This window comes from Sarcophilus harrisii, chromosome 5 (genome assembly GCF_902635505.1).
Source record: "Sarcophilus harrisii chromosome 5, mSarHar1.11, whole genome shotgun sequence".
NCBI lineage: Eukaryota > Metazoa > Chordata > Mammalia > Dasyuromorphia > Dasyuridae > Sarcophilus > Sarcophilus harrisii.
In genome coordinates this window covers 164,684,660-164,702,474 of record NC_045430.1, presented here as the reverse complement: position 1 = coordinate 164,702,474, position 17,815 = coordinate 164,684,660, and the positions used below count along the sequence as shown (strand labels likewise).

The following is a 17,815-nucleotide window of genomic DNA, read 5'->3' as shown; positions in this document are numbered from 1 at the left end:
TCCATCTCTTAAAAAGATAACTTTTATGTGTGTCATTGATGAGCATGTTTATATATTGTTATATATGTACACATATGTTTTTGAGTTCCTTAAAATCTGATCCATTTGAAATGTAAATTGCATGTTGGGCCAACAGTACGTTCTTGTTTTATTTCTAGCACTAATACTTGATTCTAATTACTGTCACGCAAATGCCATAATAAGAATTATACCAAATTGAAACATTAATTCTTTAAATCCTGTGATGGGATCCAACAAACCTGTTCATTTTGCATGGAGTTGTGATTGAATTATACTGTTTAATTACATTGATGATAAAACTTTTTTTTTTCAGATCATCCTCAGAGAAATCCTATTTTCAAGGTATTAATATTGACATTTTAAATTTATTTTCTGATATGTGCTGAAAACTTTTAATATAACTATCTTATTTAATTATCTTGTTTCATAGCCTATTCAATCCACTCTTGAAATGAAAGATTCTTTCACAAACCAAGAAGTAGAAAAGGAAGTTAAGGAAAAACAAAAGTCAGGTAAATTTCATAATTCTATAATTTAGGAAGAAAAGTATATTTTAAATATTTTTCAGTATTCATATTTATTTTATTCTTCCTCTCCATTTGTATTACAGATTTCATGGAAGAATTTGGTTTAGATGATGCAGATGACATTGATGGTATTTACCTTTTTTCCCCTTATTTCCAAGTATGAGAATAAATGATTTTTTAAAAATCACGCCTAATAGAAGATGAATCCTATAGTCTTCAGGTTTTTACTTTTGTATTTTGAACACCATATTTCAAATTGATGTTTATACTTCCTGGCTGTTGTCTGTATTGCATGAAGGCACATGTATTATAATATTCTTCTCTAAAATATAATATTCTCTGGTGAGGTTTTCTTGGGATCTCTGGAGGCAGCCTTAGTTTCAGTTCAGTAATCACCCCAAATGCAACCAAGTATTATTGTCTCTTTCTAAGTCTTCTCTCCTTTCCTGCGGCTGGGCAGCTTTCTGGAGAGCCTTTCAGTTTGGCTTTGGTTCCGAGAACTTGAGCTCCCACCTGCCTTGTCTGGCTTCTAAATCACCCCAACTTCCAAGGGTTTGTGCTTCAGCTTGCAGCCACAACAAAGGTGGACGATAGAATGAATCTCTCTCAGCTTCTGAGAGTTTCTAGTGTGCTTGTGTGTCTGGCCCTGAGAGCTTCTAGTTTATATGCTGTACACTGAGTATACACCAATCATTATATCACTAGGAAACCATTATTTGTTGTAGTACTAAATCAGAGCTAAACTAGATTTAACCATTTTCTCCTCAATTCCACTTAGTACTTTGTTTCAAATTCTGGCCCATAACATCCCCTTGTAGGATTAAATCAATCATACTGAACCATGCTAAGATAACTATTGTCTCTATCAATTCCACTGACTTAGCACCTTGTTTCAAGTTCTGGCCCATAAAAATGTATGTATTCTCCCAATTCAAGTTAAAATGTATTAATCAGCTATTATGTTTCATCCAATATCAAATGTCTACTGTTTGCTCTAGGATAAAAAGATAAAAAGAAATAGTTCTTTGCCTCAAGAAATTTACTTTCTGTGAGGGGATACAATATATAAACTGAAGGTTTGAATGGTCTGAAGTAAAGGAGGGAAGAGAGAAACAAAAGTGCTCTGAGAAAATTGAGGGGAGAGAGCAGGAAAAGGTAATTAATAGTTGTTGAAGAAGGGTTTCATATCTCTGATGCCTCCCGAAGTGGAAGAGTATGAAACCACAGTAGGCTTTAGAGCAAGAGAATGGCCTACGTAAGTGCCTTAAGAAGACTACCTGACAGCATTGTGTAGAATTGACTAGAGAAGGTAGGAATCAGGGATAAAGCCAGTTAGTAATTTACTGCAAAAATCCAGGTAAAAGTTGTTGAGGTTATGAAGTGGGAGAGTGGATTTAGGAATTATGAAAAAAGGGAAATGACAGATGTTGTGGAAATAGAATCAGTGGGATTTAGGAATTTTTGTGTGTGTGTGTGTGTGTGTGTGTACACACATATGTTTAGTTAAGAGGGAAATGTCAAAGACGTAGATCCAAATGACAGAGAAGATGGTCTGTTTTTAACAAAGATAAAAATATTAGTGGACTAAAGAGATAGAAGAGGGGAGGAAAGGAAATGATAAATTTAAGCTTGTTTATGTTTAATTTGAAGGTCTAGGAAAGCATACAGGCTGAGAGGTCCAAAAGCCAGTCCTAATATGTGGTGTCCAAAACTAAGCACAAGATTCAGGTGTTGTTTGACCAAAGCAAAAATCAGTCAGACTAGCATCTCCCTTCCTCTGGATGTTATATCTTTCTTAATGAAATATAAAATTGCTCCAGGTTTTATGGCAGCTATATTAACTGATATTGAGCATATAATCAACAAAATCCAATAAATTCTGACCAATTCTTATGTATCTATATTTCTGTTTTGTGTTTGTGCTTATGTTTTTCATTTTGTCCACCAAGATAATGAAAGAATTTGCCAAATACTTTGCTGAAATTTAAGTAAGCTATAATGAAAATAATTTCTCGATTATTCAATCTAGTAACCCTGTCAGAATGTGAAGATAATCAATATGACCTGTTCTGAAATCATGAGAGTGGGATGAGATCACCAACAAAAACTATCAGAAAAGATTTTTCTAGTGAGGCAGTATCTGAAGCTATATAATGTGGTCAAGAAAGATGAAAAGTAAGAAAGAGTTGATCAGATTTAACATATAAAATATCATTGATCATCTTGGAGTAAGCCCAAAGCCAAATAAAAGGGTTTGAGGAGTCACTATAAATAACTCTGGTAATTAGATAATGAAAAGGATGGGAGATAGTTGGACAATAACTGAGGTGGTACCATGATTAAATAAAAGAAGGGAGAAACTTTAAAGACATAGAAAAATAAATGTTTATTGTGTATTCTGACACGTTTATCCCTTTATACATAATGGCCCTTTGCACTTTTTTGAAACTAGTATAATTGTAGTCTTGTCATATTTTAAAAGTGAATACTTAAACTTATAAATTGTCATTTTCATGTTGAATTTGTAATGCATATTAAAAGTTAAAAGACTAATCTTCAAAAAGAATAATGAAAAAGATGGGAGATAATTGGACAATAACCGAGGTGGTGCCATGATTAAATAAAAGAAGGGAGAAATTTTAAAGACACAGAAAATAAAATGTTTATTGTATATTCTGACATGTTTATCCTTTTGTTTGCACTTTTTTTGAAACTAGTATAATTATAGTCTTGTCATATTTTAAAACTGAATACTTAAACTCATAAATTGTAATTTTCATGCTGAATTTGTAATGCATATTAAAAGATAAAAGACTAATCTTCAAAAAGTTAGATTATTCTGAAAAAGCTTATAGTTAAAATAGTTCATATTTGAAAAAAAATGATGCAACCATGATTAGAAGAAATGGCAGTTCTTTTTTCTAAAAATAAGGTCACTGAAGGGATCTTAATTGCCAGCATTTTCTATGGGAAAATATTTTAGCATAACAGATACAGAGCTATTCTTATAGCCAAAAAGACGTAATTTCAAGTGTTATCTGTGACCTCTTCTGACTATGTGATCATGCACAAGTCATTTAACCTCTAAATACTCTAGGAAGCTATAAGATATATAGTTGTAGAGAAGGTACCTACTTACCTTATTACAGATAGTTTCCTTATTAAGCATTCTTTGTTAATAAACCATAGGTTAAAAATCACAGGTTTCACAATTCTATTTCCTAATCCTAAGTAATTTGAAAAATCACATGTTATACATGTTATTTTTAAAAGATATTCAACAAAAGTAAAACTTTCCCTCAAGGATCTTAATAATAAATTCTTTAGCATCACACATGAAAATAGATATTGTTGAGAAAATTAGAGCTGTTAATCTAAGGAAAAGAGGATAGACTGGATAATGAAAGAAAACAGGTATTTGTGCTTTTTTCTCATGTAACCTAAAAGATAAAATACCATAAATAAACAAAGTTACAAAACTGGTGGTATTTTTAGTGACATCCTGTGAAAAAAATTAAATAAGATCTCAGGTGGAAAAACTGATGTATTATTTAACACTAGTATTTACATTTCAGATGCTTCTGATTGGGATTCTACCAGCATTTCTCAGAAAAATGAGAGTCACAGAAATTCCAAGGATTTAAATTTTAATGGGAATTATCCTTGCAAATCACTGCCTCTAATCAAAAATTGGTCAGGATCCACAGAATTTGAAAAGATACCTTTAAAAGAAGATGAAGCAACAGAAACTGCGACTGAAGCTGAAAGTGGGCCTGCAACTAGATTTAGAGTTGCAACTTTAGTAGAAAATGCAGTCCTTCGGAAGCAGTGTGAATCACCTTTAGAGAAAGAAGATGATAAAGAAGGTAAGAAAAAAGTGTGTAAGGTTAACAGTCTGAATTTTCCATATGTAGATTGGTGCTCAATTTGTTCCATTCCAATTTTTACTAGGATAGGTAAGCAAAATAAATGGTAAAATCATGTGCTCACAAAATTCACTGCCTGTTTTTAGTCCTCTCAGCAGACTAGAATCTAGCGGGTGTTTTTGTAGCAGGTATTTGGATTTTCTCCTCTAATCAGTGCAATATATTCCACAAACACTGAAGGGGGGTAGTTTAAGTTTGTGTCCTAAATTAGTCTTCTCCTCTCTAATTTACTGTTATTTCCTACTTCATTTTTTTTTTTTTTTTTGGTTTTTTGATTGTTTCAAATTCTAAAACCACTTGATATTTCTATTCATATATAAAATCCATATATGAATGATTTTTCTTTTTTTCTGTCATTTTGGATTATTTATAGCTATCTTCTCCAAAACTAAATATAATCAATTTAACTTTCTCCATGTATTAAATTACCTAGTTAGGTGATGTTTCGCGGTCATTGTTTCAATAACATTAATTTGACTGGAATGCAATTATATAATATGGAATAATTTATTATTATTATTATTATAGTAACTTTTTATTGACAGAACCCATGCCAGGAAAATTTTATTACAACATTGTCCCTTGCACTCACTTCTGTTCTGATTTTTCCCTCCCACCCTCCACCCCCTCCCCTAGATGCAAGCAGTCCTATATATGTTGAATATGTCGTAGTATATCCTAGGTACAATGTATGTGTGCAGATCCAAACAGTTTTCTTGTTGCACAGGGAGAATTGGATTCAGAAGGTAAAAATAACCCCAGGAAGAAAAACAAAAATGCAAACAGTTTACATTCATTTCCCAGTGTTTTTTCTTTGAGTGTATCTGTTTCTGTCCATCATTGATCAATTGAAACTGAATTAGGTCTCTTTGTCAAAGAAATCCACTTCCATCAGATCGCATCTTCATACAGTATAGTTGTTGACGTATATAATGATCTCTTGGTTCTGCTCATTTCACTTAACATCAGTTCATGTAATTCTTTCCAAGCCTCTCTGTATTCATCCTGCTGGTCATTTCTTACAGAACAATAATATTCCGTAACATTCATATACCACAATTTACCCAACCATTCTCCAATTGATGGGCATCCATTCATTTTCCAGTTTCTAGCCACTACAAACAGGGCTGCCACTAACATTTTGGCACATACTGGTCCCTTTCCCTTCTTTAGTATCTCCTTGGGGTATAAGCCCAGTAGAAACACTGTTGGATCAAAGGGTATGCACGATAACTAAAAGTTTTACAGTGAATATCAAGTTAATTGCTGAAATATTATCTGCATATTTTGTTTTCACATTTCTTTGGCTTAATCGGAGAGGCTTATAGAGTTACTGAAGGATACAGATCTCATTTACTTTTATTTCCCTATTTCTTTTTGGATAGTTCAGGCCAGTGGTTTGCTGTATTAAAACTTAGATTTCGTTCCTTCTGTGATTTGAAATAATCAAATTTATGAGGCAGCAAGGTGGCACAGTAGATAGAACATCAGCCCTGAAGCTAGGAGGATCTGAGTTCAAATCTGGTCTCAGACACTTAACACTTCCTAGCTGTGTGACCCTGGGCAAGTCATTTAACCCCAATTGCCTCAGCCAAAAAAAAAAAAAAAAAGGAAGAAAGAAAGAATCAAATTGATTCTGTCTTTTTAAAATTGATTTTGTCCTCTCTCTGCTTAAGCCATGATTTTATTGTCTCTGAACTTAGTTCAAAAATTCATCTGTTCTGTCGTGAATTAAATTTAGCTATCCACTTCCTTTATTATACTTTTGTATTCTTATGTCAAAGAAATCTGTTACCCTTAAAGGAAGTATATGGATATGGAGAATGTGATCTGCTGTCTTTTTACTGCCGAGCTATCCTTCAACGATACCTGGCTTGTTATCCAAAGACAAGTTTACTGATTCAAACCTTTCAGATATACTCAAACAATGAACATTCCTTAGTCACAAAAGAGAAGGAAGGGATTGTTGCTAATCCCTCATTCCCAATTTTCCAGTTCTATTTCTGTGATGCTATCTGTTCTCTAACCTATCTCATTATTTTCCCTACCTCCCCAATTCTGTTCTTTGTTCTCTTGTATTCCCAAAATTATGTGAAGGCTAGTAATCCCTATCTTTTTGGTTATTGAGAAAGCCCACTGACCAAATTTATTAATAACTGCTAGCCTAACTTATAAATTGAACGTGCACAGACATTCATCCCTCTTTTTACCTTTAATTTTCAAGTGTAACCATTTCAGCTAGATTAAATATATTAATCAATCGTTAAAGGTTCCTGTGATTTACTCCTAAAATGTAGCAGTAGATTGAAATTTCAAACTAATCAGCTAAATGCATAATTAGCAAAATAGATATTTCTTACATTTTTATATCTTATTTCAAAATCAGTTACACTAGATAAAATTATAGCTATCATAATTACCATTAATCGGGTGGGATTTAATTCATATAAGAAAAATAATTCTAACTAAAATAAAATTTTACTTAAATATTAATTTAGATTTTACACGAGAATTGGAATTTAAAGGATCATCAGAGGGAAACCAAGAAAGTTTTGATAAAAGTGACCAAGAACAGGTATGGAAAAAAATGATATTGAAATTTCTGATATTTTATTCCAGTAAACATGCCTTTTATGATTATTTTATTGGAAGTCTGTCAGAACTTTGTATACTTTTAAATGCATTTTTGTCTTACTTCACTGTATTTTTGGAGGTACAGGAACCAGCAGCAAACCTTCAACCCTAATTGTATAATAATTTAGAGTAAAGGACACCTCAATAGATAGTATTTATGCTGAAATTTTTATAAATTTTACATGATAAAGAAGCTAATTAACTATTTGATCATGTAATTATTTTGTTCTTTGTAGGCAAACTAATTGTGATAATAGAATTATCATAGAACTGGATGCATGTGAAAATGTCTTAGACTTGTATTCTTATAGACAGTCTCAAATTATTAGTTGCCAACTGAAAGATAATAACTTGAAATGTCAATATCTGGGAATATATATCATTTTATACAAATACACTAAATTCTATCAATATGTTAAAATGTTAATGTATGGCATTGAAAATACCATGATAATAAAACCTTACATTGATAATTCAATTTAATCTAGTCTATCCTTATCCCAAATAATGAATCCTGTCTTCAGTGTCCCTCAAGTAAATGCAACTCTTCTGTGACTGAAAAGGTACTACACAAATGAAGCAGCCCATTGTATATTTGAAGAACTTTCATTGTTGGGGTATTTTCCTTATATTAAGCTATAATTTGCCTTCCCATATTGTGCATCCAGGGCTCGTGGTTCTGACTTCAAGAGTCAAGTTGAACAAATCAAGCCACCCTTCTGCATTCTGTTCCCCTAACTGTTAATGATTATTATCCTGGCATCCCTTAAATCTAGTCCTATAGACTAGATACCCCACTTTCTTAGGAGATCTTCCTATGATATTAATCATAATTAATTTCTATGGATCTCTTTTAGTTCTTCTGAACTACACTTTTTCAGTGTCCTATCTAAGCATAATAATATACATGAGGTCTGAACATAGTAGAGAATTATTCTGTCTTACTGAGGATGCTATACAACTGTTACTGCAAAGATCATATTTGACCTTGTGATAGCCCCGTCATATTAAACTATAACTCACTAACAAACTTTTAATCTAGTCTTCTATTCTTTAGCGTATTGAAAATTAAAAGAAAAAGGAAACTTATAAGTTATCTAGTATAACTTGTTTTTATTGAACTCATATCAATTCTTTTAGATTCCCCCTTTAGAACTAGAACCTTTTTTCTGGAAGTATGCACATACTATTACTTTGATAACTTAAGTTAGAATTTCCCAGGAATCAATAACATTCACCTTTTTCTACTTCCATGGCAACTCCTTCTTAAACTGTAACTGCTTAAAGATTTCAAATAAAGATTCTTCAGTCCAATATGCAAATTAATTTCAGTGTTTTGTGATGCTAACTCTAATCATATAACTTGAAATCACTGGGGATGTTATCAGGATGTCCCATGCACTAGAACCTTCCAGCATTGTCTTCAGATATTCTATACAAGATATTTGATCTTAAGAGTCTTTTGATCATGTCTCACTTAGTTGGCATAACCTGCACAATTAAAAGACCAGAGAAAAATCAGGTCACACAGTCTTACCTTCCCACAGAATCTTTGAAGTATTAGATTCCAGTTCACAACCAGGGCCTTCAATTCTATACTTTATCTAACCTACGCAATTTTATTCATTCTATCACTACACTGTAACTATTCCAATGTGATTTCTTAAAAATCAAAAACTTATTACTGTATAACTTATCCTCATGAATTATAGAACATTAATCTGAATATTGCCCAAATAGCATCACAGTCATCAACAAGTCAATGATTTGAATATTTTCTTAGAATTCATAGATTTTAGTTCAAGGAGTAGCCATAACATGCAATCAAAAGTACTTATGATCTAGAGCTATAATAACCTTTTGAGTCCATACTGTTACATGATATGATTTTATTGTCTCATTTGCATTCATTAAAGAAAATAATTGTCTCTATAATTAATAGATCAATGAAGAACATAAGTACTTTAGAAAGTAATATGTATCCTAACATTGGTTAGCTGGAAGCTTACTTGTTAGTCAGCTTATTAGGGATATTGTAGATGAGATTTCTGTCCAAATGTAATGAACTCATTTTCTTGATAGATTTGTATATTTAGAATACAGTGAAAATCAGTCAAATAAAATGTTGCCACCATAGTAGTTTATTTTGTTATGGACAATTAAGTAGTATGGTGGATAGAGTGCTACCAGGCTGTAGTCAGGAAGATCCATCTTCATGAGTTCAAATTTGCCTTCAAATGATTACTGTTTTATGATCCTGATCGAGTCCCTTAATCCTGTTTACTTTAGTTTCTTTAACTGTGAAATGAGCTGGAGAAGGAAATGGCAAACCTTTCCCATATCTTTGTCAAGAAAATTCCAAAAAGAGTCCTGAAAAGTCAGATATGACTGAACAATAAAAAGTTATTGTAGTCATTTGTAAACAATAGAATGTGTTTCTGTCATGTAAACAGTTTTAATATAATTTATTCATGAATACTTGTATATCAATTAACTACAGTGCTTTATCACATGCAAACTAATTGTGGGAATATAATTCTAACACATCTGAATATCTGAAGAACATTGTTTTTAGAGTAGATCCATGATTCTTATAATCCATGGTTCTTACCTGTACTGGGGTCAGGGAATCATGTCTGTTTTAAAACAGTTACTTCTTACCCTATAAAAATCTTATTAATTCTTTTAATGTGTCTAAATTATATATTATAATAATTTTTATTTCTTGTTCCTAATTATATATTAAAAAATCATTTGGCTTCTCTTGCCAATTCCAACCCTCCAATTAGTTAAATAAGTATTGAAGTTTTCTGAACTGGCACCAATCTTAGAAGGGAACAATCTAGACAGGTATATTTTTTGACAGTACAGTTTTTTAAAATCATATTTTAATTTCCCATAGACTTATGTAATAATTTAGAGTTGCTATTTTTATACTTCTAATTGTCCCTCAATTAAAAGAAATATTAAAGTGAGCAACAAATACATAAATGTAGCGAAGAATCTTACTACTTAAAAGGAGTTGTAAGGTGAGTTTTTTATCCCATCCTGAGTTTTATTTTATTTTTTTTTATTGAATATATCTGTATTATAATTTTGAACATTGAAAATTATCTTTTTAAACCTATTTTAAAAGTATTGTCTTATTAAAGCAGAAAAAATTAAGATGTGAAATGGAAAATTGTTCCTGTTTTGTTATGAATATAGTATGACATGTATATTAATACATTTACCCTAAATCAGAATACCCTGAATAAAACTTATGAAATTTTATTTGTGTTGTTATTTAGAGAAAGTTTAAATAAATTTTTAACTTTCCTTTGAAACACAATGATTTATGATTAGGTAAGATCCTAAGCATAAAAGATTAATTTTAACTATTGTTTGTTTATTCTTTAATTCTTCTTTGTCCATATTTTATTATCCAAGGATAAAGTTACTTTAGAAACAGCCAACATACCAGAACAAACTGCATTTAACAAACAAGTTAAGCCACTTGATTTACCAGTTTTGTATCTGAAAAGAATGCCTCAAGGACCAGAATGCAATAAGAAAGCTCATGGTGATGATGTACATTTAGAGGCAGATCCAAATTGGGAAGAAAAATATGAAAAAATGTGGGTGGCAGAAGAGAAAATGGAAGTCAAAAAGAATTTTAAAATCATTACAACTGAGTTAAAGCAGATGTTTGGTGAAATTTATGAAAAAGACAAAATTGCTGATCAGCCAACAGAGAAACTACAAGAAGAGATACTACCAGGCTTTGAAGAGGAATTAAAACAATTACAGGAAGTGTCCCCTTCTTTGACAAATAACTCAAGTGATTCTGAGGAAAAGAAGAAACATGGAGGCCCTTTCAGTGTAGAAGTTCTATCATTTCCTAGACAAAGGGAATATGGTATGGAAAGTGCTACTTTGCAGAATTTAAAACTCATTTTTGACAAAAATGTTCTTCAGTCATCTTGTAATCTATGCTCAGAAAGTAGCAACCTACATCTTAAGAATGATAATAAGCCAGAAATTGAATGTACCTGTGATGTAAATGAAGAGGATATTGCTTATAATGCAGAAAATATAAAAAGAGCTGACTCAAAAAGAGGTATAAATGAAATGAAGGAAGATGAAGCATTTGGTATGCAAATGGCAGGAAGTCTGAACAAACATACCACAAATTTGGAACCAGATTCAGGACGTTTGCTACAGTCAAATGGTCTAGGAAGCCAATTTGCTGTCTGCCTTACCTGCTCTGATGAAATGAAATCAGTCGTGCAAGAAAAAAAACCTACACTTATTACTGCAACAAAATTTAATGAGAAAACAAAAGTAAATGAAACCTTATTCCAGAATAGTGATCACAATGCCAATAATGCTACAAACAAGCTAAGACATTGGAGACACTCCCTTCCATATAGTGACAAAATATCAAATGTGCAACTGGATAAAGAATTAAAGGAAGACATGCAAAGATTTAAAAATGAGTTAGGAATATTGCAAGTAGAGTTCCTGACTTTGGAGAAAGAAAAAATACAACTACAAAAAGAGGTAGATTCACCTCCTGGCCTCTACATTCTATTTATTTTTCCTACTCATCAATCATCCTGTGGAACTGATTTTTCACATGATGAAAAAGCCATGTTTAAATGCTTGCTATATGTAAAAGGTATATTGAAATTTGAATTAAGAAAAATATCCAGAAAGCCTTTTTTATAGTTCTTATTTTGGTAATGTAATTTATTTCATCTTATTCCAAAATATTTAGCATGTAAACAAGAAACTCTCTCAAGTAGATATGTAAATTGGAATATTAAACTAGGTTGCCAAAAGAACAATAAGTTAGGATACAGATTGAAAAGAAATGTAATGAACTCAGATGCTCTTTTATGCAAATCCTTGTAATATTTGAAAGAATTTTGCTTTCTATGAACATTTTTTTTTTAGCAAAGTATAAGATGTAAGTAGCTTAATTTTTGAAAACATAAGCTAATACTGGGAAATTTTTAATTTATCCATTAGATTTAGACTAATACTTTTATTATGATCTGTTAAGTTTATCTTTACTGACTTTACTAAAATGATTTGATATTACTTAATTTTTTACTAAAATTTTTTGCTAAAATGATTAGATTTTATTTAATTTTTTTGCTAATAATTTTTTCTAATAACATGAAACTTAGTTTTCCTAATTAATAGCAATTTTCAAAAAGGCATTAATACAGTATTTGTTTATCCTACAACTAATAAATGATGGAGTTGGAATTTAAATCTAGATTTTCTGACTACAAGTTCAATACTCTTTTTCAATTTAGTTGTTTTAAAAATATTTTCATTTGCTATAGATATTTGTCATTTTAGCACATAAAAATGATGTAAAATGTGAGAAAAGATGGAAAAATAACGTCAAAACAATGACTTGTGATATATTTCAATAACTGACTGGCTTTAGATACTATCAAATTAGCACAGTTCATTTAATCATTCAATTTTATTTTTTGTAAGGGGCTTTGGCAGTCTTTGAGTCAAAACCCACTATTTTATGAATGAGGAAAGATTATGAATGAGGGAATTATATTACAAGTCATTTTATGTTTTATGTTTTGTCCATAAATTCACGTGTCTTTGTTATAATTACCCTTTCACAATAGTAAGATACAACAGAGGATAGTGGATAGATAACCAAACTCAATTAGCCCTAACTCAGTTAGATTGAAGTTCTGCTTCTGACACATACTAGCTGTGTTACCATGGACAAGTCCATTTATCTTATCAGGCAATCCCAAGACTAGAAGCAGGAGATATTTGCATTTCTAGAAGGAGTTTCTTCATTTAGAGTAACCTACACTGATTTTATCAGCTTTTATACAAAAAATAAATAGTAATTCACATTTTATTTAATTACAAATCTCAACAAATCATTTAATCTTCATTACTATTCCTATAAAGTACATGTGACCCATATTTACAGACAAGGAAATTGAAGCTGAGAAAATTTAAATGACTTTTGGGAATGGTATTTAAGCCTTAAAGCTTCTGACCAAATTCAATGCTATCTCATATATATATATATATATATATATATATATATATATATATATTTTAAGTACTAAATAATGCAACTTCATTATGAGTGTCTTCCAAATCAAATATGGATAGATTCTGCTACTAGTTCATTAGTATGATTTTGACTAAGTTACTTAATGTTTCTGTGCTTCAGAATCCTCATCTATAAAATGATAGAATTAGACTAAGATTTTTACCAAAACTAAAAAGATTATGCTTCTGTGAACATGCACAGTGAACAACCATTGTTTTTCCAGCAGTCACAAATGCCTAGATTCCACTGTGCTTGATTTCTATGTTGTTAAGAATGTTGATCCAATATTTTAGTGACTACCTTAAGTTTTTTTCTCCTTCCTTAACTTCACAGTAAGGAATAAGAAATGAGAAATGGGATGGGAAATACCCATTGTATGGTGAAAAATAAGGCAAGGTAATTATTTCCATCCTCAGCTTGGTCTATCTGTTCTTTGTGGAATCAAAGTAGAAAAGGCTGAAAAAGAGTCTGAATGTGCATCTCTTTCTCCCATATGTTTGTTAAAAAGGAAAAAATAATAGTAGAACCTGAAGAAAGGATGAGAAAACAAAATGAGATAGTAATTGGCTATCATTTTGAAAGTTGAATAAATTTATCTTCTTTCAAACAAAATTTTTTAAAAGTTATGAGAATTTTGACTTCCAAAATAAAAAAAATTGAATATAATATATTTAGACTTATAATTCAAAATAAAAATAGGTAAATGAAAAGCAGTATATCATAATGGTTGGTGTGCCAAGAAGATGTTCTTTTAAGTCCTGCCTTTGATTAGATAGATAGATATAGACAAGACATTTAAGATCTCAATGTTCCAGACAACTCTACAACTATAAATTGCCAAGAAAGTATAGACCAGGTAGGGGGAATTTTCTCTTCGGATAGTTCCTTATACTATTTAAATCACAGGTCTAGTATTTGTCTCTAAGTAAGTATGTGTGTGTGTGTGTATGTGTGTGTGTGTATTTTTTTAAGAAAGTGACATTAAGTACTAAACTTTCCTTTTAGGTTGAAGAGGAAAAGAAAAAGCATCAACACAATGAAATGGAAACATTGGAGGGCAAAAATGGTGATAAATTAAGTGAAAATATAATGGCTGGCAAAGTTAATGAGCTATTTTCTATGGAGAGCAATCAACTTAATAAAGATGATGAAAACAAAATCCCTAGGGAAGAAATTCCAATAATGAGCATTTCTAAGGAAATTTCAGCACCTGTCCACCATCTTTTAAAGAAGTAAGTTTGTCAAATAATTAACTGAAATATAATTGTAAAATATTAATGTTAATAGTAAGTTCAGTTTGCTCAACATCTGAATTCAAATTCACTGTGCATACATTTCTGTCTTGTTTTTTTATCAAGAAAGTCCCATGAATTTTTCTTTTTGACTTTCAGTTTTTGTTTTTTTGTTTTTGTTTTTGTTTTTTTCTTTTGGAACGGTTTCATCATTTTCTATTGAAAGAAGGTAGGTAGCTTTTAATGAGATCCAAAAGAATAACATGAAATATAAGATATCTGTGGCAAAAAGCAAAAGCAAGACAGTTTGCAAATGTATAAATACTACATCCTAATGAGGTGAAAATATGCTTGTTAGAAAGTTAAGAAAGAAAAACCCCACAAAATTAGATGGACTCTCTTAATAGTTAGAAAGTTCCCCATCAGTAGACGTGTTCATGAACAAATCAGTTTAAGTACTTCTCATTTGTCAAGCACTGAGGATTCAAAAAAAAAAAAAAAAAGTCAGACAATCTAGATTCTCAAGAACCTCACCCTTTTAAATATTGATATGCAAAAAATAGAAAAGAACTACCCACCAACCCACCATCATGTGAAGGGTGGTTAGAGGGCAGCAGCCAGAGGTCCAAATGGAAAAATATTCTGGTTCTTCCCATGAGGATGGAACTGAGTAGAAAAAGAGGAAGGATGAAAGAAGAAAAATGGGAAATTGACAAAAAAAAAAAAATAGAGAAGGTTTCATGTAGCACTTGCTCCATAAGGCCTTCTATTGCTCATATGGGTTATAGACAGGCTGGGGAAAAGCAAAAATAGCAGATAACTGCTACTTCCTGCCTCATCAAAAAAATCATAGGACCTAATCATAGGACCTTAAGATGATAGGTAACAACCTGACAGGATTATGATAAAAAGGATTCACAATTCAAATTTGGATTATACTTACTAGACCACCTCTAAAGTTCCAACTCATAAGAGTTGGAATCTGGAAGTGTTCTGGATTGACATTTAGAAAGTAGCAAATGTAAAAAAAGCAAGCCCAAGCATACTTTTATTAAACTGATAATTTAACAATAGTATTAAAAAACCTATCATATAGAATAATTAATTTCAAGAGCAAAAATGGCATAAGTTCAAGAAGACAACATTTATACAAGCATAACATATTTGACAGCCACTGAAAAGGGGATCTTTCCCTGCCTCAATAACAGACCTCAGTGGCATACGGAGAAAAATTGTTTACTTTTCCTTTGATTAGTAAGAAGTAACAACATTGGACTTATTTGTGAAAGACAGTAAAGTCATGGACAGTTGAAAGAAAGTATACTTTTGTTTTAATTGTCATCTTTTCTTTTTGTATTAGCCTCATTTTCTACTCTGTCTCCTTATCCTTCTAGAAAAACATCCTTAATCACCACATCAGTATTAAGTTCAACTTACTACATAAATAGTCCTCTAGCCTGCCTAAATGGAAGGAGAGATATTCTCATCTAGATGAAGCTTGGTCAATATAATTTATAGGCATTCAATTTCAGTTGTTTTATTGTCCTTAATTTTTACGTTATTGTAGTTACTATTTATATCATTATCCTTCATTTGCATTAATTCTTAAAAATATTCTGATGCATCTAAATAGTTATTTCTAACCACACATTGTGAGTCCTATTACATTAATAGACATGTTTAGCCTTTCTCCAGTCAATTAACAACTACTCTCTTCCCAGTTATTTGCCACTATAAAAAGTGTTGCTATGATTATTTTGGTTTTATCTAGGACTTTCCTTGCTTGGGTAAAAATACCTCATTGGGATATATATTTAGCAGTGGGAGAGAAAAATAATTTTAAAGCACTAGAGAAATTATTATTATTTGGAAAAGTTTTGCTTAAAAGTCAGGGCAAAACAGGGTGAGTTGCAAGAGAACATTCTGTTCAAATTCTTCGAAATTTATGAATAAGATTAGGGGCTGGAATAAATTGATATCAAGAATGATAACAAAATGTGCCAGTTATCCATTTTTTCCCAACAAAGTACTTCTTTGATACTATATTAGAGTGGGAAGGGGAAAGTCCTTACAGGTTACGTGAACAGAGCAACAGACAAAGTTTGTGAGATCCATTCAAACTAGAATCAAAGCACAATCTTCCCACATTTGTGATTGTTAATTGTTTACTGATTTTGTCCACATACACACTCATACATGCATATAAACACACATATACATGCACACACATAAGCACATTGTGCTTAATTCCTAGGATATCCATTCCTCTTTAAATAAGTCTAATTGTTTGAGAAGTTGGTTGTTTTTTTTTTTTTGATTTTTGTGTATTGATCCCAAATGTGTTTTTCTGTCCCTAGTCCTACTTTTTGGGAGAGTCAAATAAATATAATAGTCTTTTATATATGTTAAGTGTATTTATCACTCCCTATACTCCCAATTCTTCATCTTCTCTTCTCTAGCTAGGGTAAACATCTGCATATCTTCTGAGTGCTAAATATATTTCCTAAAATATGTCTCCCAGAAATGAATATGTTCTTCATATTCTGTTCAGAATGTAGCATGAGGAAACTGTCCTCTCCTTCTTCCTAGATTCTAAGCCTCTTAGAATTCAGTCTACAATTAAATTAAATTTTTGGACTCTCTCCTGGTATTGTTATCTCTAATCAGGCCTGCCTTGATAATTCTCAGATATTTTGCACATGAATTATCTACTCAAAACTATCCAGTTTTGTATAGTTGTTGTCTTTTAATCCAAGTATAGGTAGAAAATGAGGAACATTGTAGGTGAAGAAAAGTTTGGTAGAGAAATAAGCAAAACACATTCCTAGACTAGGGAAGATACAAATCTGACTGGAATAGACCTTGCATTCTGAAAAGTAGTGTGAAAATCTTTGATAGATTAAGAATGTAGGCTTGAATATGAAGAAACTTCATAGCCTGGCAGTGCAGATTTGATTCACTGCAAAACAGGGGACCATCAAAGATTTATTATCTGAGAAATGATGTGATCAGAGTCTTAATTAAGAAAGCTTAGTAGGGAAGCAAAATCTAATATGTGTTAAAAGAGAAAGAAAAATCACTCCCCCATTGTTTTGTTAAAAAGTTTTCTCTATTCCAATAGAGAATAGTCTAAATTAAACATCCCTACATGAACTTTTTTTTCAGCAATGATTTTGCCACGAATAGGAAAAATGTTAAAAAACCTCAGAATAATAAGTGGATTCCCAAGGATCCTGGTATGACTTTATCTTCTGAAAAGGTGAATTCCTCATCTGGTATCTTACTCCACAGTTGTGATGACAGCAGTTTAAGTGAAACAGATAATTATGAATTAAGGTAAGCTGTTACTTTTTGTAGTGGCAGAAGATTATTGTCCTGATATTC

The 17,815-nt window shown here is 31.4% G+C and overlaps 1 protein-coding gene across 6 annotated transcripts in view; it reads left to right on the top strand.

The window, feature by feature from the left end:
• The window catches only part of LOC100920658 (ankyrin repeat domain-containing protein 26), a 93,085-nt gene that overhangs the window by 32,139 nt on the left and 43,131 nt on the right, over nucleotides 1-17,815 (top strand). For 5 of the 6 annotated variants that reach the window (XM_031938879.1, XM_031938880.1, XM_031938881.1 and 2 more), the window contains 8 exons: nucleotides 335-363; nucleotides 452-533; nucleotides 632-676; nucleotides 4,124-4,414; nucleotides 6,973-7,049; nucleotides 10,538-11,650; nucleotides 14,205-14,431; nucleotides 17,597-17,767. In XM_031938879.1, coding sequence (XP_031794739.1) covers nucleotides 335-363; nucleotides 452-533; nucleotides 632-676; nucleotides 4,124-4,414; nucleotides 6,973-7,049; nucleotides 10,538-11,650; nucleotides 14,205-14,431; nucleotides 17,597-17,767 — 2,035 coding nt within the window. The remainder of the gene's footprint in view (nucleotides 1-334; nucleotides 364-451; nucleotides 534-631; nucleotides 677-4,123; nucleotides 4,415-6,972; nucleotides 7,050-10,537; nucleotides 11,651-14,204; nucleotides 14,432-17,596; nucleotides 17,768-17,815) is intronic. The other variant, XM_031938883.1, reaches the window with a different exon arrangement.